This window comes from Trichomonas vaginalis, chromosome IV (genome assembly GCF_026262505.1).
Source record: "Trichomonas vaginalis G3 chromosome IV, whole genome shotgun sequence".
In the NCBI taxonomy this organism is placed as follows: Eukaryota; Parabasalia; order Trichomonadida; family Trichomonadidae; genus Trichomonas; species Trichomonas vaginalis.
The window spans coordinates 37898358-37924908 of NC_067206.1; the positions used below are offsets into that span (position 1 = coordinate 37898358).

Below are 26551 nucleotides of genomic sequence, written 5' to 3' on the forward strand. Positions count from 1 at the left end.
TTCATGTATGGCGAGTAATGGTTTGCAAGAAACTCGTGAGGTAAATATTAATGAAGCATTAGAGACTATAATATATCATGTTAAACGGTTATTATCGATTGACCATGGAGTTCATTTTGACCCAAGGTCTACACTGTTCAATATACCAATGATTGAAAACAGTCAATTAACATTTAAAGAAGATACATTGTATAATGCTTTAAACGCAGCATTTGCTTATATATTAGGTCATGAACAAGTACAAAATAGTGGTATTGCAATATACTTAGATAAAGTTATGTTAAAGAAACCATTGACATTCACAGAAGATGGTCCAAAAGCAACTGGTATTGTTGGTGATGGAACATTATTGACGAAAGAATACTTAGCAAGTCATGTCGGAGAATTTTTCTCCACTAATGATAGCATCAGTACAACACCAGAAGTTATTTTATTGAAGAAACCAATCACATTTGATGTTAAAGGAAAGACAAAAGCAACTGGTATAGCTGGCGATGGAGTTCTTCTGACTAAGGAATACTTGAAGAAAAATATCAATGACTTCGTTGAAATTGTCAAAGATAAAGAATCTGGTCTTAAGTTCAACCCTTTATCATTCATCTTTGCCATAGCAAACGCCGGTGCTACTGCAGCCTCATGGATATCACTCCAGAGTCAAATAAATGCTCTTTGGGCTTTTGTTGAAAGTCAAGAAGGTATAGATACTGTTCTTGACACTCTGGGTAATCTTGGTCCAAATCATAAAGGAGGTTTTGTGGATGGAATAAAAAATTTAGTTGAAAAGACTAAAACAAGTTTCCAGAAGATAACTCATATAGAAAGATTCAGAAATGAAGGTTATATGGAACTTGAGAGTTTTGATGTGACTGGACTTTGGAACCAATTCCAATGCCACGTGATGCTAATGATGAAGAAGAGAAAGATCCTGGACCAAAAACAATCATTTCTACGTTAAGTACTTTGTACCCTGATTTTTGTGACCTTAGTGAAAGTTGCTAATACATCAAGAAAGAACAATAATATTAATATGTCTGGTACTGATGACCTTACTGATTATCTTTATCTCATTCTTGCTGAATTAGCGAAGAAAGTTGAGGAGAAACAAAAATAATGGAGGAAGAACTGCACTTAAGATTGCAGACAAAGCTGACAAAAGTTATGTTGACGAAGAGATACGTAAAGTTGCATCTAAAGAATATACTTTATCACAGTCTGTCATACTTAAGACAATCAAAGGTCCAGAGAAAGATATGTACCCAGGTGATGGTACAACAGTTAAAGTTAATGAAAGAGTTTCATTCCCATCTGGTATTGATACAAAAGAAGTATATATTAATGGTGAAAACATCAATACAACATTGTTTCCTTTGAAAAATAATGAGTTCACTGAACCTTTGACAGTTAAATCAATTCGTTCAAGAGAAGACAAACCTGTTATAATCAATAAAATAGGAGCTGATAATGACCAACCAGTTCAAATCAAGAAAATAAGAGCTGATGACATTATCTTGAACTATACTTTAGGTTCAAGTGCTCCACAAGAAGATCCAAGCACTAGCGTAAAAGATACTCTTAACAGTTTAGATAGTAAATGTACGAACATTGAAGGTCATGCCAGAAACTTCGAAGTATATGAACTACCAGCAATGTTAGATAAGAAAGCTGACAAGAACCATGTTCATTATATAAGTTCAGATGAACAGATTATAACGGACTACCACGGATATTTAACACAGGGTGAAAAAGTGAATACGAAAAATGTTAATGAAAGAAGATATAAATTCATTCGTGCTAAAGGTTATGACATACACTGTACTGTACAGTATGACACAGGTATAGCACCACAATCATTTGGTTATAACGCTGAAATTTATGCTTCATACTTCTTTGTTAACGGTGTATTAGTTGAGCCAAGATTTAGGTTGAGAGTTAAGGCAAAAATAACCGTTGAAGATGCTATTAAAAGTAAAGCTGACAAAGATGAACTTGACGCAACGAACAAAGTTTTGAAATCTCATAAACACAATATCTCCGACATAAATTCACTTCAAACTTCTTTAGACAACAAAGCAGACAAAACTTATGTTAATGAACAGATCTCAAAGATCTCTAATGCATCTGTAAACAATGGAATACCTGAAAGCATTACAGTTAGCTTTGGTAATAATGATATGGGTAAAGTTGCAATATTTATAAATTATAACATTGGTCCATCAGAAAAAGGTCCAAGTTACTATACATTGAGTCATGGTAAATCTATTGAACTTGTTGTTCCACAAAAAAGATGGAACAAACTTAACTATTCATCCTGGAGATACGTTTGAGTTTTATTTGAACGATGTCACCACAGTAGATTATACTTATAGACCTTCTAACATGTTTGACATGATGTATCCAATTGGTTCTATATTTACATCAATGAGCTCAACAAGCCCGCAAACCCTTTATGGAGGTGTTTGGCAACCGATTGTTGATCAGTTTCTTTACTGTTCTAACTCATCAATGGACTTTGGTGGTTCAAAGACTATCAGAGTTGAAAACCTTCCACCACACTCCCATAGGTTCAGTGCAACAACATCTACTAATGGAGAGCATTCACATTCAATGACAAAAAGAGGTTATACAAATCTTGCAGCAGGTTCTGATAGACAAGGTATGAATAGATATGATATCACAGATGACCCTAGAGATGTTAGTACAGGTATTTTCTGCGGATCTGCAGGAAACCATACTCACACAGTAGCTGGAATCACAGATGCAACAGGAAAAGGTCAAGACTTCTTACCACCATTTATGACTGTATTCGCTTGGTTCAGAGCTGCTTAACTCAAGATCACGATCACAAACTGTTTCTCAGTATGAATGAGTAGCTCTATTTTTACATCATTACTGAAGTATTTCTTTTCTTCATCAATGACAGAAAGAATGTTTTCATCATCTTTTAAAGATCTTACCAAAGTTAGATCTTCATCAGAAAATCTCAAAGAAAGACTCATTTATGCACTAATAAAAATATAGCTAATTATTTTTTTATCTGAACTTTTTATCGGGTATATAAAGATGTCTGAACATCATATAAAGTTCTTTAAGATCCAACAGTTTGTAGATGAAGTGAAGAAGCAAAATAAAACAGCAAAGAGACTACTTATATGCTTACCACAAACATTATGTCAAGGAAAGTATGGTTATAGTGCAAGTCCGATCATGATCTTTGTCGATAAGCAGAAATACACAAATGAAGGTTTAGCTAATTTACTCAAGTTTGAAAAGATAGCTATAAACATTCCTGACCATTTCTCAGCGAGAATAAACCTTGACAAGACTAAAAGTTATTGTTTATATGTAGATCTCACGAAATCAACAAAGAGTAAAGACAAAGAATATAACCCAGTTGAACTTAAGACAATGGGTAAGAACTTACTCAAAGCTGCTATCAAACCTGTCGAAGAGATCGACATTGAGGATGAAGCAGAAGAAATAGATGTAGATCCTGAAGTGTTATAAACGATAAAGTTTATTTTTGGAGGAAGATGGTGTCAGACCATTTGATCTGGCATGCTTGTTCTAGGTAATTGCAGAAACCTGGAAAGATTGTTATTGGTCTGAGTTTCATACCTGGTCTCTCATCTCTCCATTGAAGCAAGTAAATTTACATGAAGAGTTCGTCTGGATTCTCAGGCTTTGGTACACACTGATCGAAGATCTGTATGACCTCTTCATGACCGTACTCCCTCTGGTCAGACATGAGTGTTCTGAAGAACTTTTGCATCTTCGGACCAGGTTTAGCATCTATGCAACGAGTGGGTCTCATTGACATTTTTGTCACTTTTATTTGGTCGAATGGAAGGATTCGAGTTCATGCCACTTGACAGCAAAGAAGGTGCAGAAGAGGTTGTTGTTGCTGCATTCTATGCGAGCTCACACGTTGACGCATTCCGAACTTACCAGGATGACCTCGAAAAAGAAGGTCGAAAGCTTGGAAAGATCCAAATGTTGCTTGAGTTCTTCCGTGGAAACCTTGCACAGAAGTATGAGAAGAAAGAATAAACAACTAATTATTACTGAGCTTAGCTCATAAATGTAAGTTTTTACTCTGATCAGATCTTAGATCTCGTCGGGACAAGCGGAAAGGATAAAGTCCATGAGCTGGACTTTTGTCTTAGTGAGCGGTACTGCGGTCATGAGTAGTTCGCGCTTGTTTGAGCCACTTGGAACGCGACCCTTCCAATTCCTCATAGATCTCAAGGCAGAGATCGTGAAGAACTCAAGGACAAAGAGTCTTTGAGACTTGGTAAGGAATCCCTCATCATCTCTTTCATCCTGGAGGGTCTTTGTGGATGCAGTGGACTTGATCTCGTCTTCCTCGATCGGATCATTCTCATAATCTTCATCACCCTTCTTCCTAAACGTCATCTGCTCTCTCTTGTAGTCGTTCCTGAGAGCATTGAGTCCAGCTTCAAGATCTTGTGAGTTCTTTGCAGGTTTATTGAAAGTTTTCTTTTCCTGCATTTGCTGTATAAGCTGGGTTTGCTGTTGCATCATCTGCATCATCATTGCCATCATATCTAGTGTTGGTGATGCTGGAGCTGGTGTTGTACCATCTTGGGACATTCGGTCGTCGGTTATGTCTTTACAAAAGACTGCTTTACAAAAGACGCTTTACAAAAGACGCTTTACAAAGACAGCTTTACAAAAGACTTGCTTTACAAAAGTCTGCTTTACAAAAGACTCTTGACAAAAAGACAGCTTTACAAAAGACTGCTTTACAAAAAAGCTTGCTTTACAAAAGACTTTACAAAAGATTGCTTTACAAAAGCCATGACTGATCTTCATCCAATTTGTTTAATCGAACTTAATGAAGTAATTTCTGCATATCTCCTGCATGTATTTGGAAACGAGAGGATAAGACAACTCACCAAGGTTTCCAGACGCCAGATCCAAAGACTTGAATCAACTGCAGGAGTAATCCTAAGCTTTGAAGAAGGATTAACCAATAAGAAAGATGTCATTGACTCCAAGCGTGAAAGCCTTGCTGCTTTCTTACGCAAACACCCATGGGTCGATGTTGATCTCCAAACTCCTTACCAAGGACTCGTTGAAACCTTCACGACCTACAGACAGCTCCTTGACAGACCTGAGCAGAACCTTCTGGTCGAACGTGATGGCACATTAAGCCCTACAGACGAGTCAATCCAGAGAGAAGAAGCTCAAGAGTAAAAATCTGACATTTATACTTTACATGACATTTTTTTCATGAGTGTTCACGTTAAGATCAATGATGAAAACATGACTTCATGGGAAGATATCATTGATGACATAGAGAATGACCTTGATGAAAACATGATGGGAGCTCAAACGTCAGTTAAGGTCAAACTTGGTGAAGTTCAAGAAAAGATCTCCGAGATCAATGCAAAAATATCTGCTCTTACAGAGGTTGACGTTTATTACAGAAGCTTGGAGAGAACTTTAAGCAAACTTGAACGTCAGAACCAAAGTCTCATAGTTGTGCTCCAGAAACTCAGTCTCATGCGTAAAGCATATAATGACTACCTACATGTAAGAGACTTACCTTCTTATTCTACTCCAGATCTCGACTTTTCCGATATAAGTCCAATCCTTATTGATACAACACTTACGATAGCAGGGATGCTTCCTACATATCCAGAATATGATAACTTACCTCAGCTCTTCGAGTATCTCAAGAAAAAGTTCATGATCTTATTATGCGAGACCATGAAAAGACGTCAAAATACCAGAACAGAACGAGAACAGAGCTTACTAATAGACTTATTATATAATACTAAAGAAATAAAGGAGTTTTTATTCTAACTTTGGTATTTTTGGGAAGAACTGATCTGGATCATATTTGTCAACCACAGGTTTTGGTATCAAAAGTCTCTCTGGTTCTTGGACGGCTGGTACTGGAAATGGTTCCTTTGGTTTCCTAGCTTTTGGGAGATCTAAAAATTTTCTTGGTCTCTTTCTTTTGTGTAAGTGTTGTCCATTTTTATCGACAACGAATGTGAGCTTTCCGTCGTCAAAGATGAATGTCGTCGCTTCTTCAGTTCCCTCATCAACTATTATCTTCTTGATCTTTCTCTTCTCCATTAACAGAAAAAGTGACATATATTACTTCATTATTTTTCTGAGTGTTAGGATTAATTAAACCTCTATCTATAACATGCTTTCTCATAGGAAATTTCTCTCCATATCTTTTTGTCAATATCTCTATAAGTTCTTCTGTATAAGATTTATCACTACTGAAGTAAATAGATGGATAATTAAGGACATCAAAGGTTTCTACAGTATCTTTAAGAGTCCATTCATCTCCATACTGTATAGAATAAGTATGGAAGTATGGAGGATCACATATAAAGAAAACATTGGGAAGATCTTTATACTCATTGAAGAGTATTCTCCAATCTTTATGAACAATAGTTAAACCTTCAAGATAGTCATCTATGTTTTCACCAAATAAGTTAGTATATCTGAGGTATAACACTTTCTTCATTAATGTGTCAAGATCATAGTATTTGTATGCTCCAGAATAGAGAAGACGTGAACATAATGTATCCCAGTCTATGTATGGAGCTTTACTTATAACTTCTCTGACGATCTCTTTCTGATCAGTAGGAATTTTCTCATCTGGCTTAACATTTATTCTCTCCTTAAGTTCCTTAAGTATTTCATTCGTGTCATGAATGTGTTTCAGTCTATCAACGTAGTTATCATAGTCGTTAGCTATGATCGTTGCTTTTGGGAACATAATATGCAACAGATGAGAGATATAGAGAGAACCACCAAATAGGTCAACGAAGACATAATCCCCTTTGATGTCTTTGAGTATGTCGATAAGATCTTTCCTGATCTTCGACTTATTACCTATGAAAGGTAAAGGAGGTTTGGTAAAAATCATTTATATGGTAATAAAAATAAGTGTTTACTTGAGACAATAACCTCTGTTGAGTTTGTAGAACAAGATCAGAAGTACGATCAAGTTCAAAACAACACAAATGGCTAGGATTGCGTTACCAACAATCTTTGTCTTTTCCCAGCAAGACTTCTTCTTTGGTTCATGTGCTGCTTCGACATCACTGTATGGCTCGGACATTAACTTAAAAAGTGTCATGACCACTTCATTTTTGATGAAGTCAACAGCTTATGTCCACTTCCTCCCACAAGCACTTGAGGGACAAGAGAAGGTCATCATTGACTACCTTCAAGCCACTGAGAAGCTCCAAAAGCTTCAAGATCTCCGCGAAGAGTTCAAGTCCCGCTTGAAACAGGAGAACTTACTGCAGGAGTACATGCTCATCCTTTATACACTCATTGATGGCTCCCATTTACCATCAGAGTACACTGCAGTTCTTGATGCACTCAAAGATCTTCGCGAACACCAGCCGATCGGTAAAGAAGCCTTCGAGCTCACCATTGAGCAAGCCATCTTCGCCAAGCACAATGCAAAGAAGCAGATGCTCGAAGCTCTTGACAAGATCAAAAAGTACGTCGAAAAGTACTAAAAATAATTACTTGAGTAAACGATAAGTTTTATTCATTGTTTCTCTTTTCAAGATATTCTTTCATCTTGACGTTATATTTTCCTAACTCATACAAGAACGTGTAGTATGAAACTTCAACCTCACGATGCTTTTCATACCATTTCATTATGAACATGGTAAGAATTGCTTCTTCGGGATTTGAGAAGGGATCTTCTTCACCAAATACGTTGTGATGAACTCTCATTGCTTTACCTACAGATATTGGTTCATCTTCCTCAGCAATTAGGTCAAAGAACCTTTGTAGTCTTTGGCTCATTGGAAATGTCACTTTTCGGTTAAACGATCACATACTTAAGACATAAATTATACCTACTTATTAACTCAGTATATTGTGCATTATATGCATACTTAAACTCTTGAGCAATATTGTTCTCATCAATGATTCTGATCTGAGCTATTTTTGAGAAAGGTGGTGGAATACCACAACATGTGATGTCTGGGTCCAGTAGGTCTATTTCACACTTGAACCCAGTCATTCTGTGAACAACTTCTTCCAAGTCTGGCTTAGGTAGTAAGATCTGATCTTTGCTCACTAAGTTAGAAAAGAGCTCTTTGTCTTGGTCTAGAAGTATCTTCTGGTATATACTAAGTAAATACTCTTCTACACCAATCCTCGATGAAGTCTCCACAGATCTCGATGAGGTCAGGTTGGAAGTTAATGGACTTAAAGGAGGAGGATACATTGGTGCTTCTGAGTTCGTAGTTGTTTCCTCTTTTTTTATCTCTGTTGGAGCATCACTTACTGTACCAGATGGATAGTTCTTTATCACAATGTTATTAGTTGTTCTTGAATCAACATTGCTTGTTGGTTCAATTGGAAGATTAGCTGCACCATAAAGAATTGACTTCGATCTCATTTGTTATGAGTAAAAATTGTTTTATTCTCATATAAATGACGAACATTAACCCAGAGAACAACACAGAATATACTGCAACAGGAGTTGTTTACAATGATCTAGATCAGATCGTCCAACTCAAAGCCCCAAGAGGAAGGAATTTAATAAGACAACCTCCACCAAAGATATATGTTGATGATGGTAGTAATGGGTTCAACTTAGTGTATCATTACTCATATCCTCAATATGCAAAAATTGGGTCTACCCCAAACGTGACAAACCATTATATGAACCTTTATGATGAAGCAAGGTTTCATGCACCAACGAAGAAAGAACCTGATGCATCAAGATTACATGAATTCGCAGACCATGATGGTTATAGCGATTACTCAATGCCTGTAAGACTTTAACGTTAATAAAAAAATGACTGTTGGTAAACAAGAAAAAACTTTAATACAAGAGGATTTGATGCTACCAATATATTCAACTGATATGGGAGCTTATCAATTCGATACATTTGAGAATCCTGGTGGAACACCACCATATTTTCTTTTGTTCATCAATGTAAACAGTAGAAAAGGTTATGCGTTCCCAATGAGTGAAAAGAACTCAAACAATGTTCTAAGTGCAATGCAGAAGTTCATTTCACAAGCTACAGGTGAAATGAAGCCTACAATACTTACTAGTGATGAAGACCCAGCTTATACGACACAAAATGTTCGAGATCTGTTGGTCAGTCATAACATTGAGCACATGACGACACAGAAATACAATCATAACATACTAGGTATTATTAATAGGTTCTGTAGAACTATTAGAACTATGTTACATATGAAGTTAAACCTCAAAGAAGGTGATAAAACACCACCTTTCACTGCAGATACAATGAGACAAATTATTAATGACTACAACACTGAATATCATTCAAGCACACAACAAAAGCCTGATGATTTCACAGAAAAGGATAATGAGGAATATATAAAGAAGCAAAGATTGAAAGAAGAGTATGTCAGAAAAAATAACCTTTATAACTTAAGACCTGGTCAAAAAGTTCAAGTCATAGTTGAACCAAGAACATGGGGTAAAGGTAACCAACAAAGAAGACATCTTGATCCTTCTTATTATACAGTTGATTCAGTTGATACAAGTGCATACTTGTTAAGAGCAAAAGATGGAAGTGTTGCAAGATATCCACGTTATCAGATATGGACAAAAATAGAGCATGGATTAAAGCAAGGAGAAACTTTAGATCAAGGAAGACACGGTGCTGTTAAAAGTATTGATGGTCATGAACTTGTCGGTAATGATGTAAAGTATGATGTTACGTTTGAGAACGAAAATACAGGAAAAGTGACAGGTAGAGGTATGCGTGAAGGTAATCCAAACAGGTTGTCACAAATGGAAGTACAGTATTGGAGGAAAAATATTAATGAAGGTCATGTTAAAGATATGCCTAGTTTTCTTGAGAAGTATCGTGGGTTTCGAGTTTAGCTTGTAAGTCCTTTATTTTTGTTTCATACAATGAGATCTTCCTTCTGATCTGTTCATCATTGAGAGGTTGCTTGACTTTACGGAACTGTACACGTCCGTCTTTCATTGTATGTACATAATATCCATCAGGAACCTTACCATCTTTTATATATTCAGTTAACCACTTTTGTTTAGTTGATGCTTTAATGACTTGACTCATTTCTTACTGGATAAATTTTTATGTTTTTTATCTTTTGACGATTTTTTCTTATCCTTATCTTTCTTCTTGTCCTTGTCCTTCTTTGATTTATCCTTCTTCTTGTCCTTGTCCTTCTTGGACTTCTCTGCTGCAGGTGGTGTTGGATTCTGTTTGACTTTAGCACTTGGGTCAGGACCTTGTCTTTGAGACTTAGATATAGATTGTTTAGGAGCTGCTGCTTGTTTAGTTGCTTCAGCTTGTTGTTTAGCTAATTCAGCAGCTTGTTTATCATTCTCTTCTATTTCCTTTGCACCAGTTGCGACTTCATTCTTGAACTTTTGGAGATTCTCAGCAGCATCCATTACCTTATTCGCTCCTTTAAACAATCCATAAAATTTCTGCCATGGTGATACTGAAGGTATATTTCCACCAATTGCTGGAGGAACTGATGCTTCAGGAGTTGGAGATGGTGTTTTGTCTGAATTGAGATGCTTTTCTGCTTCAAGAACTTGTGTAGTATTTTTCTCCAGGTATGCTTTTGCAACCTCCTTAACTTCTGGACGTTCATTATTTACATCCTGTCTTGGTGTTGATGTTTCAGTAGCGTTTTCCTGAGTTACATTAACAACAGGTTGCTCAACTGCTGAAACATTAGCTGCTTCAGTAATGTTATGAGTAGTTGAAACATTTCCTGATATACCTTCTCCTGTTGGAACTCTTGGAGCAATTGTTGTGATGTTCGCCATTGCAGGAGTTGGAGTAGGAGTGTCATCAATCTTTCTGTCAGCTTTCGTCGTTTGCGTTGTAGTATTTGTTGTTTCATTACCATATTTTGATCTTAGTCTGGTAAGCTCTAACTTCATATGTTCTTCAGGATATGCATACTTATTATATTCACCCTTAATATTCTTTTTCCATTCATCGTATTTATCTTCTGCTGATTTCTTAATTGATGCTAGTCCGTTTACAGCCAATTCATCAGTACCGTTATCAGTAGTCTGGTTATATAAAAGATTAGCAGCTGATCTAATTGTGTAATCCGTAAGATTACCAAAACGCTCTATTGTACCTAATGTTGTGTTCTTCAGTTCCTTTCCAATTCCTTGTGCAGCATCTTTGACTAAATCAGCACCCCATGCACCAAATTGTCTCACAGGAGCCGCTATTGATGGTGAAGGAGATGGAGATGGCGATGGAGTTGGTGATGGTGAAGGAGATGGAGATGGTGAAGGAGATGGAGTTGGCGATGGTGTTGCTGCTTTCGCCTTTCTATCAGCTTCTTCTTAGCCTTTCTATCTGCTTCTTCTTTCGCCTTTCTATCTGCTTCTTCCTTAGCCTTACGAGCTTTTTCTTTCTTCTTAAGTTCCTCTAGTTCTTTACGTTCAGCTTCTTCCTTAGCCTTACGAGCTTTTTCTTTCTTCTTAAGCTCCTCTAGTTCTTTACGTTCAGCTTCTTCTTTCGCCTTTCGTTCAGCTTCTTCCTTAGCCTTACGAGCTTTTTCTTTCTTCTTAAGCTCCTCTAGTTCTTTACGTTCAGCTTCTTCTTTCGCCTTTCGTTCAGCTTCTTCCTTAGCCTTACGAGCTTTTTCTTTCTTCTTAAGCTCCTCTAGTTCTTTACGTTCAGCTTCTTCTTTCGCCTTTCGTTCAGCTTCTTCCTTAGCCTTACGAGCTTTTTCTTTCTTCTTAAGCTCCTCTAGTTCTTTACGTTCAGCTTCTTCTTTCGCCTTTCGTTCAGCTTCTTCCTTAGCCTTACGAGCTTTTTCTTCATAATATTTTGTATACTTATCATCAGCCCAATTACCAAGTGATTTGGCACCTGTTAGTATTCCATTTGCGGTTGATGTTGCTGTTCTTCCGAGCCATCCCCCTACCGCTGAAGCACCATTGCCAATAGCACTACCAGCATTTAAAATTCCACGACCAATCCATATCCCTGGTTTTGCCTTTGTATTAAGAGTAAGAAATTCTTCCTTCCTATCTTCAGGTGTAGGATTTGTAACAGTTCTTACAGTATCAACAACAGTGTCAACACTGGTTCCAATAGCACTACCAACAGCTGTTGCACCAGTTAGAATACCATGGGTAACTAAATCAGTAGCTCTTGAGACAACATTATCACTCGAGGCTTTCTCTGCTGGATAGTTTGATCCTTTGTAAGTTCCTGGACCACCTCTATTTGAAGCTTCTCCTTCAACTATTTTCTTCTCTTCTTGTGCTTGTTCTCTGGCAACACTCAATGCACGTTCTTGTCTTTGAATGTTGTCTTTCTTTAACATGTAACCACCAAGTGTCTGTGGTGGTGTGTTTTTATCTAGTGCAGCATCAATTGCAGCCTTTTCTTTTCGCTTTTCTTCGTCTAACCAATTTTGAATAGATTCTGCATCAGTTGGTTCAGCTGGAGTTGGAGACGGTGTTGGAGCTTTAGTTGGTGTTGGAGACGGTGTCGGAGCTTTAGTCGGAGTTGGAGATGGAGTAGGTGCTTTTGTAGGTGTCGGTGATGGAGTTGGAGATGGAGTTGGAGGTACTGTTGGTTCTGGAGTTGGTTCAACAGTCGGTGAAGGTGTTGGCGCCTTTGTGATTCTTGGAGTTGGCTCTGGTGTTCTAATAGGGGAAGCAGTTGGTGTATTAGCTCTTTTAAGAACCTGTGATCTTTCCGCTTGATTTGAATCAGATACTGGGTTAGTTGTACTAGGATGTGATACAGGAGTTATTTTTGGTGTAGGTGTTGGTTTATTTAATGTTATACCATGACTACTCGACATTGGTGGAGGACCTGCGTGAGCAGTTTGGTTCAGAGTTGGCGTTGGAGCTACTGTTGGTTCAGGAGTGGGAGTTGGTGTTGGAGCTACTGTAGGAGTAGGTGTAGGAGTTGGTGTTGGAGTCGACATTTGTTTTAACCTCTCATTATACCAATTCTCCAAATAATAAGCCTCACCCATTAAGTTACTCTGTCTTTGTTTTATAGAAAATTCACCTAACAGTAATTCATCATGAATCATTTTCTGCAGCTTTGTCGTGTTTTCTACTTCCTTTATTAGAACGCTCGATGTATTCGCCAATCCTCTATATTCCTTAATCATCTTATCTAGTTTGTTCATATTTGGTACTTCCTTTTTCTTCTCAGCGTTAATCTCATTAGATCGTTTCTCCAATTCTTCAACTACTTTGTAAAGCTTATTTATCTTGACATGTGATTCCTTTACTTCTCCAGTCCTTGGATCCTTAGGTTCCTTGTATTTAGCTAATTTCGTCTCTATATATCTTCGTTTAGCGTCATATCCAGGATCACTGGTTCGTAAAGGATGCGAAGGTGGACGAAAATAAGGTATGTAGAAATCTGGATCATCATTAATAGAAGAACGTGCTTTAAAGTTACGAACCGCGTCTGTAAAAGGGTCTCTACCACGTGCTGTATATGTTGATGTAATCAAAAAGCCTTCTCTTCTCATTGGGAAATTAATACGACCTTTTTGAACATATTCTTTCTCAAAGTATTGCCTAGCATTGTAATCAAAAGCAAGATCATTATATATATCGCGCAAAAAATCAAATGTATGCTGCTTGAACTTTTGATCGCTAATTATGGTACGAATTATCGGACGTTCATTCTCCCATTTCTTAACTCGTTCATCAATGAGTTTCCTCTCTTGTTCACTCATTTAAACCTCATAAAAATATATTATCTGCGTATAGTGCCACTAATAGCATTAATCCATGGCATGTCTGATAGTACACGTACTGACTGAACTAATGGCTTATGATTGTTCCAAATAGCTCCTCCAATGTATGCGTTATACTTATTGTTGTCAATAGTTTGTTGAGGTTGAACTATAGGTGTTTCAACAGGCTTGTCTCTACTGAAGTCACCACCAAGAGCTTTATTGAATGCTTTAAGATTCTTCGTTAATGCATTATCTTCACCTAATGTAGTTTTTGCAATTCTTTCACCAAGACTACCGATAACACCACCGACTTGACCAACTTGAGGGAAAAGTTTGTTAGCAATGTTAAATCCAGCACCTATTACAAGACCAGGATTTTTTTTCACCATACCCCATCCAGCTTTAACATAATCGCCAAAACCCATTTATTTCTTCTTAAAATAATGTCATCTTTTGTTGCTTAACTTCTTTAAAGTCCGTCTTTCCTGCAACTATATGAACTTCCATATATGAACGAGGTGTTGGTAGCTCTTTGTATTTGTTCCATAACTCTTCCCAATCTTCTGTTGCTCCTGACTGTTCAATCATTGACTGAAAGTCTCTCATAGAATAACCTTGAAAGATAACGAAGTCAGTGCATAGTCTCTTAATGTTTAAACATATATGTCTCCATGTTTGACACATGATGACAACAGTATAGTTATAATGTCTGACCTTAGTGATGAAGTTCGCTAATGGTGAACGTGGGTCATTCAATAAGTCATGACCACCATAATCGTCTAACACTAATAGAGAATTACTGGGATACTTTGTGAAAGGATATTTGTTCAACTTCTTTACAACATATATTGCAATCTTCTTATACTCAAACTTTCCATCAGGTTTCCTTAGTTGATGCTTTGTTAAGATGTGTTCCATCTCCTCTGAAATTTTTTCGAACTTACTTTGAACGAACTCAACAATAGCGTAATACTTTGCTTTCATCTTAACGTTCTTCATTAAATAAGGCATAAGTTCTTTATCATCCTTTTTCAGTACTGGTGCTTTAACTTGACTCATAAATGTCTTCGCTGTTTTATCCATTGTTCCTGATGTTGCTGAGATAACTATTGAGTCATAATATGGAGTATTAGTGAAGCGGTCTGTTATCATTATATGACGAATAACACCATATGTCTTACCTGAACCCATCTTACCGCAGTAGAAATAAACACCATTAGTACAAAATGGATAATCATCAGAAAATGGCATAATGAGTGCATTGTTTAGTTCTTTACTATTCTTACGTGCTCCATCATGAAGAATCTTATCTACTTGATTAATAACTTTCTCCATCTTTTAGTTACATATAAAATGTCTAAATATGATGGATTATACTATGAACATGTTATGAATGATGGCACGATAAGTGGTAATACAGTCTCATATAAATTACCGAGAGACTTCATTGAATATCCTGCGTCAAAAGCTCTTGAGATAAGAAAGATAAGTCTTGAGCATCCAGACTTTGAGTTTCTTGCTATTCCATTAGAAATGACAGATTCATCAAAATCAGTGAAAAAAAGGTTTGACATGAGATATTACATAAAACCCAACATGACTACACAGGAGTTGAATGAAGGTCTTATGGAAAAAATGACTGAGGCAAGTAGAGAATTTGTTGATTGTTACTATGATTCAAATGAAAATAAATTGAATGTATTAAGAAAAGGTACATCACCAATCATAACATTACCTTCATACAGTAGTATAGAAAAAAATGCCTTGAATTATAAATATGACATGTCCCTAGGAGATGTGTTGGATTTCATCACTGCGTTATTAGAAACCACTGAAACAGACACAACATCAAGAAAACCAGAGCTTGTTTGGGAAGATGACCATGGTAGAACATTCACGCAAAAAGTAATTCCATCGAAAGCAAAATTTTTAGACTTATGGGAAAAAAAATATATCTCGCGAATGCATGTATATTATAGTTTTACCATAGCAGATTTCACTGACGAAAATGATAAAGATAAAAAAACATATAAGTACTTTGATGAGCTTTTCATAACTATAGCGAATATCAGGTTTATCCTTGAGCGAAAGGGCAAACCAACATATAAATTTGTCGGTTATCAGATAAGAATAAATCCTCTCCTTGAGCCTTTAGTAACGTTGAGTAATATTGCTCATGATAACAAACAATTTATATGTAATGTGAATGAACAGCTTGTGCCACCAAAATTTTACGATATCACTGGTTATAAAGATGCACTCGTGTTTGAGTTTTATAAGCGCTTTTCATTCAAAAGAGTTGAAGAATCAACTGATGGTCAAAAAAAGGAATATTATGTAAAAGAACCATATGAAATTCCTAAAGACTCTAATATAATGGTTGAACTTATATTAGAGTCTGGTACTCAATCTCAACATAAATAGTTTACGTGACAGAATTTTTTGACACGTAAAGTTTACATTTTAATGGAAGCGAACAACAAAGCTCCTGCTAGTGAATAAAGGTTAGTTTACATATGAACGTTTATTTTTACACATATATGCGTACATATGCGCGCCCGTATGGTGTCAGTTTTCTGTCACTTTTTTCATTGTGTCGGTGACTGTAGCTGTAGGCTACAGGCGACGCACAATGTATACTGTACTTATAAATATATACATATATAAATATATACATATATAAATATATACATATATAAATATATACATATATAAATATATACATATATAAATATATACATATATAAATATATACATATATAAATATATACATATATAAATATATACATATATAAATATATACATATATAAATATATACATATATAAATATATACATATATAAATATATACATATATAAATATATACATATATAAATATATACATATATAAATATATACATATATAAATATATACATATATAAATATATACATATATAAATATATACATATATAAATATATACATATATAAATAACAAAATACAATCAAAAAATAGTGTTTGGAAATTTAAGGTTAAGTGTCACTTTTCTAGTGTCACTTTTCTATCACGCTCATTGGGATTCATATTTCCCAGCAAATTTACCTAAAGAAGAATTTAGGTTTCAAAGCACTAAGCTCGATGCAAGAGAATATAATTATCATGTTTCATCATGTAACTTTGACTCAGTAAATACGCAAGGTTCTGTTCATCTCGAAACAAACAACACTGCAATCAAATTTCTTATTGATACTACACTTTTTAATAACTGCAGCAACACAGAAAATGGTGGTTGTATTTCATATAGCCAAGAAGGCGAATTTATTCAAGATCGAATTTGCAGTTATGCTTCCATAGTTGATGATCAAGACGACTTTGGTGTTTATTGCTTCATTCATGTAACAAACACATCAGAATTTAAAAAATTTATTCATGATAGTTCTTTAACCAAAAGTTTTTATGATTGTTATGCCAGTGGATTCGGAAACATTTTTTTGCAAAATGGCAAAATCCAAATTAAATCAATTAATGTGTCATATGAACATATAATGCGTGATGATTTTTACACAATTTATTTATATTCTGTCAAATCTAATACTTCATTTTCTACCTTTTTTAATGCAACCAGCGGTCATACAGAAAGCATGACATTAGACCATATAAGTGGCACAGAAATATTTGAACTTTTCAATTGCAATATTTTAGAAGTATATTATGGAATGTTTGTGGTGCACAATCTGCAATTGTTCATATTAAAAATTGCAGTATTTTAAGATGTATTCCTTCATACTATTTTCTCGGTTTTAGTTCTGAAATTAAAATAGATGGATGTTATATTGATGTTTCCAACCCACATATGTATGGAGCTAAGTTTACAAACAATGTTACAAGTTATTTTACTCACAATCTTTCCCATTTTTCATCTGCATTTTGTTATGCAGAAAATCCTATTATATATTTGAAACAGCAAAAAAAGAATTACACACTCGATCTTGATATTTCTCTTCTTTTTGGTTCATCAGCCAATATATCTTTAATAAAAAAGTAGTTCTTACTTATTTACATTGAAAAAATTTACTAGAAAAAGATTCTATAAAAACATGAGGAAGCATCAACCTTGATAATGGTAAATTCTGTAAAGGAGATTAACACAACCTCAGAACTTCAGGATGTGGTTCATGATGTTTTGGAGGTGGAACATTTGATGATTATGGTTCAGATGGTAGAAGTTGTTACATTTAGTGGACATGAAGTTTGTGTTTCTGTCATCAAAGAATCAAAAAAATAGATAATATATCTTTCAAAGCCCAAAGAGATATCTCAGTCCACTTTTCAGGATAGAAATTCGAAAGAACAGTTATTCTTGATTGCCTTTTGTTTTATAGAAAACTTCAATGCGATAAAGTTTATCAAGAAATGCATCAATTTGGAAAATAAATATTAAACAATGAAAAATTAAGATTAAACACATTCTTTCTAGTTAAGGTGTGTTTAGTAGATGTTGTTTTGTATTTGTATTTAACACTTCTACTTTATTATTAGAATTTGTTTGATTTTAATTCACAGATAAGATTACACTTATGACTAGAACTGCATTCTAATTGGGTGTGAAGTGTAAAATATGAATGAATTAAAAAAAAGGTAGTGGGGCTTCCAGGCACTTCGTGCCCTCTAGCCCTGAAGATGTTTAGTATAACTTTGTCCGGACAAGTAAGGGTCTAACGTCGCTACAGGAAAAGTTACAGGCGTTCCAAGGAAGTATACTTTGAGAAGCCTTTTCTCCTTATAGAATGAGATAGGACGGTTATTTTACAAAACTGACAACAGTTTGACCGAGTAGTTTTTTGTGCTGAACAAAAAGTGTCATATAAACATCTGTCAAAAACCGCTTTTTAACTTCACTTAAAATGCCACGTAAGCTACGTAAGAATATACGTAAGAGGAAGGGAGCATTGAAACATCCAATAGTAAAACTGACACCACAACAACAGTTGCAACAACAAATGATGAATGACCCCACTATGTTGCAACAAATGTCAAGCAACCCTATGCTTTTAAACCGAGTTATTGGTGCACAGAGTGGAGGTTTAAGAGCGGCACTTTTAGCGAAAATGGCAGGCTATGGTGGAGCTGCAGACGGAACAGCTTATAACCCTCAAAGTCAAATGAATTTGAGTTCACTCAAAAATCAAATAACAGATGTCAAAAAGTCAAACATAGACATACAGAAACAAATAAGTGAAAACGAAAAGAAACTAGAATATGACAGACACACAAAGAAACTCAATGAGTTAAACGTAGAGAAAAAGAAGAAAGAAGAACAACTGAAAGAACTAAGTACAGAGGAATATGCGAAAAAAGTGTCAGAAAAAGCAGCAGAAGTAGCAAAAATGGAACAAGATGTTATAAATTTGAAAAACCATACTACTCAATATAAAGTACTGAAAGATGAAGAAATAAAACAAAAAGCCCTGAAGACATATATGGATAGCGATGAGTATAAAAAAGAAGTTGAAGCAAATGTAAAGGCAGAAAAACTTTTACAGTTGCAAAACCAAACCGTACAGTATGAAAACTTAGCACAAGAAAGTAAAAATAACGACGCAGCCATGCAAAAGGCAATGAAAAGCGCAGAATATATAAAAGCTAATAATGACTGGTTAGATGCCCAAGCCAACGCCAAAGCAGCCCAACTTATAGGGTCAATAAGGACAAAAATACAAGCGGATGAAGACAGTTCAAATGAAGCTTTAATGAATGCTGACTTTAAGAACGCCTTCGAAGCTCTTCATAGTAAGGTGAAACTAGTGAACGACTTCTCATCTGGAAAGAAACTGAAGTCTGAAGGTTTCGACAAAGAGTTAAGAGAAGTAGCACAAAATATGACGAAAATAACAGATGCAGCAACGAGACAGGCAGTTCAAAGTGCCTATGACGCCGTTAGAGCAACTGTTGTGGAAAGTCAAGAAAAAGAGTTACAACAGACCAAAACAGACCTAGTAAATGCTTTCTTAAAAACGAAAAGTCAGGTAGGACATTATGCTGCAGATGGAACATATGTGCCAGCTGGTGGAACTTATATACCAGCTGGTGGAACTTATATACTAGCTAGTGGAACTTATATACCACCAAACCCTCCAAGAGAAGCACCTGCACCAGGACTACCTAAAACATTTACATCGTCACATGGACACAGACACAGGCATGCACCAAAACCAACACAACAACCAACAGTTCAAAACACTGCACCACAACCAACAGTTCAAAACACTGCACCACAACCAACAGTTCAAAACACTGCACCACAACCAACAGTTCAAAACACTGCACCACAACCAACAGTTCAAAACACTGCACAGCAACAACCACAAACAGAGCAAGGACATAAAAGAAGTAGAGAACAAGGAAACCAAGAATTCTTAAAAATGCTTAAGGAAAATTATGGTTACCCAGATACTCTTGACTTTAGTGACAGATATAAAGAAGCTATTAGAAAGTTCAAGGAAGGAAATACTGACCCGAACCTATTTAGCTTTATGGTTCAGCACCAAATGGGATATAATTTCAAACCTGGAAAATACAAGCTCGCTAAGGGATATGATTTAATAGCATATCATCCAAATGACATGGATGAATTTACTCCGAGATATTTGGTGTCAGAGCTAAATGATAATTCAACTCTCTTCATGAAACGCGTAAAAAATAGAGACGGAACGAAAGAAGAAAGGTTTATGAGTCCGGATGACTTAGATAGGGAACTTTTTAAAAACGGTCTCGGAATATATGAAATGCCAGCAGATGAGGTACAAGAAACTCCACAGGAAGAAGTTCAGATACAACCAGACATGGAAGAAATAGTTCAGCAACAACAGCTAGAAGAGCCTGAAGGAAACGAACAAGTCCCTCCTTTGGAAACTAACTTCACAGAACTAGATGAAGATTTGGAACAGCCGAAAAATCTTGACCCTCAACAAGTGTATGCGGGGAATATGGAATCTTTCCAAGAGTCTAAGAAAAATTCGGCTGACATAGTAGAAGAATATCGAAAAATGTTCGCCGACATACAAAAGACTCCAACATCAGATGAAAATATTCAGCATAGAATGGAAGTACTGAAAGAAAGTGTACGCAAATACAACAATCCTTTTTACTTACGACCATATAACGTTCAATCTTTGGCTGAACTCGGTGAAAATAAAAGGTTAAATTTCACCAAAACATATAGAAATGAAACATTGTTTAAAGTTCATTCAGAACCTAACCAATATGGAAACAAACCTACTTTTGTTTCTGCAGACTATGGAACTACAATGAGATGGGGTCATAAAGCTAATCCGGATAGGTGGTTCATAAACTTACAACCACAATTCCAAGAAGTTGTAGACGCAATGGAAGTGAATGGTGAACCAGATATAGCTGGTATTTTCAGCGCGGCTTTAATGCCATTGAAAGATATGAAACATGCAGATATTTTGGACCAGTATGAAATGAACATGGCTGATGGAAATATAACACCTGACGTTCTAGAACATTTATCTCAAAGAACTACACAGAACCATAGAGATGGTATATTTGGTGAAGAGTTTAGAAAGAAAGTTAGGGAGATAGAAGGAAGAGAACCTATTGTACATGACCTTGCAAACGAAAGTTTACAAAATGTCATAAAAACTTACTTTGCAGACAATGAATAGAAGGGATGAATATTTAAGAAAACTCAAATGGACAGTACCAAATGAAATGTTAGTATTGAAAAACATGTTCCTTGACAAAATAAAACCAACTACAGAAATAAATGACGCAAGACTGAAACATTGGGTAAAAGCTTTCCCATTCACAAAAGATATTATTGGTAACATGGAAAGAAAACCAGAATGGCTACAAAAACATATATTTGGAAACGAGCTTATTCCATATGGACAAGCTCTGTTTGAAGAGCTTGAACCGGAAACTCAGGAAAGAGTCATGCAAACAATAAGCGAAGACTCAAATACAAACTATGACAAAATCTTTCTAGGATATAGGTTACCTGAGATGGGCGACCAGAGCCCAAAGGCAAAAAGGACATGGAAAATTTACAACATACTAGGTGAACATGAGGCAAAGATGCAACAACTTGAAGCAGAGGGCAAGTTACATAAAGCGACACCAAAGAAGAAGAGTAGAACAAAGTGAAAGTAGTGAAGAAGTAACTTCATCTAGTGAAAGTAGTGGCAATGAAGGAAAAAGAAGAGTTAAAAACTCAGTCAGGAAGAAAGTAAAGCTTGGTCGAGTGGGTTCTATTATGATATATAAATCCAACTATTCTATTTTACCCATATGAAATGTACGCCGCTCAGAATATAACGCAACAGTTTTGGATGCCATGAACGGAAATGTTTCCGAATGGTATAACGAATGGACAAGCCATTAGAAGGTCAGAAATAGTTCCTGGAACTTACGAATATACAACTGCTGTTTCTTATGGAAACGTAGGTGAGTTTGAGAAGGTTCTTCAACAACAGTAGATATTGCTTGCGACAGGTTTCATATTATTTCTATTGACAACTCATTCTTATACGTGGAACAAGACATTGAAATAAAACCTTCTGCCAAGTTGTCTGACAAGAAAGGTTGCAATGGAATTTTCTATGTCGGATACCAATATGCTCCAGAAGTTTTCATGGGATATAAGATATATTCTAACTCTGACTTAGTTCAAACAGTAACATGGGCAAACTATGAATGGTTCGCTTTGAGAAACTCAGTACAACCACAAGCTAGAGAACAAACAGACCAGTATGCAAATATTGAGAAAATAAGAAGACTTGACCCTAACGTTCCAGGAGTTTATGTTAACCTTTCTGGTTCAGATGGAACTGCTGCCACTAAAGTAAAACTGAAACTTAGAGTTCCTTTGTCATCTTTCCTCATCTTCAGGTTTTTAAGATACTTACCAAACTGGGCAGGAAAAATTTCTATTGAACTTACTCCAAGCAAAAATAACTTAGTCATTGCACCAACACAAGACCCATTCACTATTACAGACGTAAAGGGAACAAATCAAACGTCATTCGCCGAATTTTGCAAAGACAAAGTTGACTTAGACTTTGGTTTCTCAAACTTCAACAATGAAGTAAACTATTATTTCAATGCTGCTGGAACTGCTTGGGACCCAGTTAAGTTTACATGCGAAAAGTTTGAATGCAAGAGAATAGAAAGCAGACTTGCAGTCTATATGTTGGACCCAGATATTTCAAATGCTTTAGCTGCCAAATATATTGCAGTTCCACTTATGTTCCCTATACACCAAATATCTGTCAAAGACTTTGCAGGTGAAGTTGGAAACCAAAGTGCTGACCCAGGTGCAAGAACAGATATTGCTTTAACAACTGCAATGAAACATGCAGATACTATGTTTGTACTGTTCAGACGAACTATAAATGACTATTCTTGTTTCTACAACCCCGGTATTAAATATCATATAAACATAGATGGCAAATATTATCAAGAGAAGAATATTCTACAGTTGAGGATATGAGGTCATACAACTTGACATTAGATGCTATGAACTTTAACAACAACTTCACAACAACCATTAACCCTGAAATGCAAAGTTCTATTATGCCATATGTGAAAGTATGGACTCATACAGGAGGTCAAAAAACTCAATATACAAATGGAGACCGTTCAAACTTTTGGCTTGGCATTCCATTTGCTGACTCAGAAGACTTTATGGGTGGTATTTCAACTGTTGGTACTGTACAAAATACAATATACTGGTGACAGAGACGGTCCAGATGAACTGAGAGCAAAGAAGTTTACAAAACAATAGCACTTTTCACGGAAGATGCTCTTTGAAGATTCGTTCGATGAAACCTGCTGGGGCTCCTCAGATTGGCATAACGACAGCTTCCATCGAGCAGATTTTGGCAGCAGGTCAGTAAGTTGTTCTTGAACTGACTTCTCTCCGTCAAATATTGACAGTACGCCAGTTTGACATAATATTGTAAGATAAACTTACCTTTAGAAATATCTGTAAGTTTTGTTGTTATATTTTTGTCAACGTCAAGAACTTTCACCATTTCAGTTATACCAACTTTCTTTGCTTTATGGAAATATTTTGGTTCAGCAAATATTGCTATTCTATAACATTTACCATTGTTTGTATAAAGAACTATTCTGTCAATGTATTTGTATTGTTTGTGAGTATAAACTTTGTTCTGCTTCAATTCAATAAGATATCCGAATACGTCCATCTTTTTATTCTAAGTAAAATGTCATTTCCGAAAAATAGAAGCGTAAGTGTTTCAAAAGGTTTAATGGCGGTGGCAGATGTGAAGTTAAATTCACCAACTCAAACAAACAGTCAAAGTGTTATTGTCAATGTCAAAGACAGAGATGTTGAAGTGGGGAAACCATACGAAGACGAAGATGGTATAACAATTGTTCCTGTAAAAGAACCAACATATCCTGAAGTTAGCAGAGACTTAAGTTCTGTTGCAGATATTCGAAACGACTACCAACAACTGAAAGACAAACTTCAAACTCAGGAGAAGATTTGTCAAGCTTTAAGTATAATGTTAAACTTGGTCGAACACAACCCTGTAAAAGTGAACTCATATTCATTGCACCTCATGAAGTTTTGAAAGAACTATTGAAACTTTTGACAGAGGCAGACGATATAAACATCAAAGAAATAGAACCCGACATTAGTTGCTGTGGTGTTTCATATAATGTCATTGACAAGATATACGTTATGAAAGGAGGTGAAACGTTGAACTTAAAGTATAGTTTCCCAGACGTCATAAAAATATTTGACGACCACAACATTTCATTAAAATTTATTTGCTAAGTAAAATGTCAAAACTTCTTGAAAGATGTTTGAAGAAAAATAATATAGACTTTATTTCATGTAAAGGACTTTACACACTTTTGAACGATATGAAAGACCCTGTTTTGTTTGTTCGTGTAGACAAAGGAAAGTTCTATGTCTTTACAAAATATTTGAACTTCTTAGACAGAGAACTTCAAGAAACGCCATGTGAAAGTTTAGATGAAGTTCTTCTCCACTTTCAGAAAAACTTTTAAATATATATAAATGGCAGAAGACATAATGTTTATACTATTACGACTAAAAACCCTGGGTCATATAATTCTATAACAACAAACTTACAAAGTCCTCAAGGACGGTATTGTAAACTAACCTTAAACACAATGACGACTAAAGCCTGTTTTGCTCTTTTGACACCAGAAGACTTTATTGTTGTGAATGGTAAAAAATACTCCTTTGAAGATACTTACTCAGATATACCACCAACAGGTTTTGTTGACTTATTTAATACTTTAAGTACGGTGTAACATGTGCTGCAACTAGAGCAGGTTTCATTATGTTTGGATGTCCGACTGAGTTTACTATAAACGATATGAGCTATAATACAAAACTTATTTCTGGTTTTTACTACCAACAGTTTCCTATAACAGGAAAAGGTGTCATACAAGGAATGTCTATTCCATTGACATTAAGCACACCAATCTTATATATTGTTTCAAACTTAGGTTCAAAGTGTTATTCGAATGTCGACAGAAACTATTATGACCAAAAGATACTTATGCGTATAAACAATACTTTCTCTGCTGGTTTGCCTATTGTTCATTCGAATGCAGAATTTTCAACCTTAGTGAACTCAAACACTTTGGCAAGTATAACGTTGACATTAGTTGACGCAAACTTTGTTCCTGTAAAACTTTTATGTCCTATGTATTTGTCAATGACGGCAGAAAGTTTCGAATTGGAAGATGCAACTGGTGAAAGTATTGTATTACAAGAACAACTTTCAACAACAAATAGCTCAAGAACAACAAATGCAACAAATGCAACAACAAAGTCAAGAATAAAAAAAATATTTTTTTTTTTTTATAAAAATGTACAGAATAGATGTTTCAGATTTTTATGACTTCCAAGCATTCAGAAATATGTGTCCATTTAGAGACTATAACAAAGCAGTCGAGAATTTGAAACGTTTAGTCATTTATGTTGACTCTGCCCCAGAATGTTATGTCATGAAAGAATGGGATGTTGTCTTTAACAAACCAAGAGCAACAATAGTTTTCAGAACAAGAATGTAGACAGAAACTTAAGAAAATAAAAGTGTACAAGTTGGCATGAAGATGTTAGATGCTTGGGATATCTTATTGTCAAAGTTAGAAGATTTTTCAGTTCGAGGTATAAAGTTCTATACACCTTCTCCAAACTTCTATTCTATCTTCACTGGATATAAATATGAACAAGTAGAATGGAAAGAAAATATTATAGAAGCTTGGTTAGACCATGTCAAAGAAATTATATGCAATGGAAACGAAAGAGTCTATGAGTATATCTTATGTTGGTTTGCAAACATCTTACAACATCCAAGTGCTAAAAATGAAACTGCTCTCATTATAATTGGAAAACAAGGAACTGGTAAGAACACATTCTTTACAGATATTTTGTGCAAACTGTTAGAAGGTTATTCGAACCCTAATATGACAAACTTAGAAAACATCTGCGGTAAATTTAACTCTTCAATTGAGAATATGAAACTTATAGTTTGCAATGAACTTCAAAGTATAGATACAACAAAAGTTTTAAACTCAGATGCTTTGAAGAGTCTTATAACAGATAAAGTTGGAGTTGTTGAAAGAAAATATAAAGACCAAAGAGTTTGTGAAAATGTTGCAAACTTCATTATGGTTTCAAACAATGCTGTTCCGATGAAGTTAGAAAGTTCTGACAGAAGATATGTAGTTGTCAGAACGTCAGATTCTCATATGCAAGATACAGAATATTTTGACGACTTAGCAGAAACTTTGACATCTGACTTTTACAACCA

The 26551-nt window shown here is 35.5% G+C and overlaps 4 protein-coding genes and 2 pseudogenes across 6 annotated transcripts, besides 3 other annotated features; 4 read left to right on the top strand and 2 right to left on the bottom strand.

The window, feature by feature from the left end:
* Window positions 1-9868: part of a mobile genetic element that runs on past the window's edge.
* TVAGG3_0240890 (uncharacterized protein) lies at window positions 7146-7520 on the top strand (the record flags this gene model as incomplete). The annotated part of the gene is made up of 1 exon (XM_051227674.1): window positions 7146-7520. One exon carries the CDS (start codon window positions 7146-7148, stop codon window positions 7518-7520), a length of 375 nt encoding a protein of 124 aa, XP_051112660.1.
* Window positions 9869-10733: 865 nt separating the features above from the next.
* Window positions 10734-12413, bottom strand: TVAGG3_0240900 (annotated as a pseudogene). The gene has a single exon. A coding segment is annotated over exon 1 (1680 nt).
* Window positions 12414-12433: 20 nt separating this feature from the next.
* Window positions 12434-16371: a mobile genetic element.
* Window positions 14372-15060, bottom strand: TVAGG3_0240920 (protein of unknown function, DUF4106 family; the record flags this gene model as incomplete). Its single annotated transcript, XM_051227675.1, has 1 exon — window positions 14372-15060. A coding segment is annotated over one exon (689 nt), but the record flags the coding sequence as incomplete, so codon positions are not given.
* A 2239-nt stretch (window positions 16372-18610) lies between the features above and the next one.
* On the top strand, window positions 18611-19148 carry TVAGG3_0240930 (protein of unknown function, DUF4106 family; the record flags this gene model as incomplete). The annotated part of the gene is made up of 1 exon (XM_051227676.1): window positions 18611-19148. A coding segment is annotated over one exon (538 nt), but the record flags the coding sequence as incomplete, so codon positions are not given.
* Window positions 19149-19186: 38 nt separating this feature from the next.
* On the top strand, window positions 19187-20448 carry TVAGG3_0240940 (protein of unknown function, DUF4106 family; the record flags this gene model as incomplete). The annotated part of the gene is made up of 1 exon (XM_051227677.1): window positions 19187-20448. A coding segment is annotated over one exon (1262 nt), but the record flags the coding sequence as incomplete, so codon positions are not given.
* A 508-nt stretch (window positions 20449-20956) lies between these two features.
* Window positions 20957-26551: part of a mobile genetic element that runs on past the window's edge.
* On the top strand, window positions 25605-26476 carry TVAGG3_0240960 (annotated as a pseudogene). The gene has a single exon. A coding segment is annotated over exon 1 (872 nt).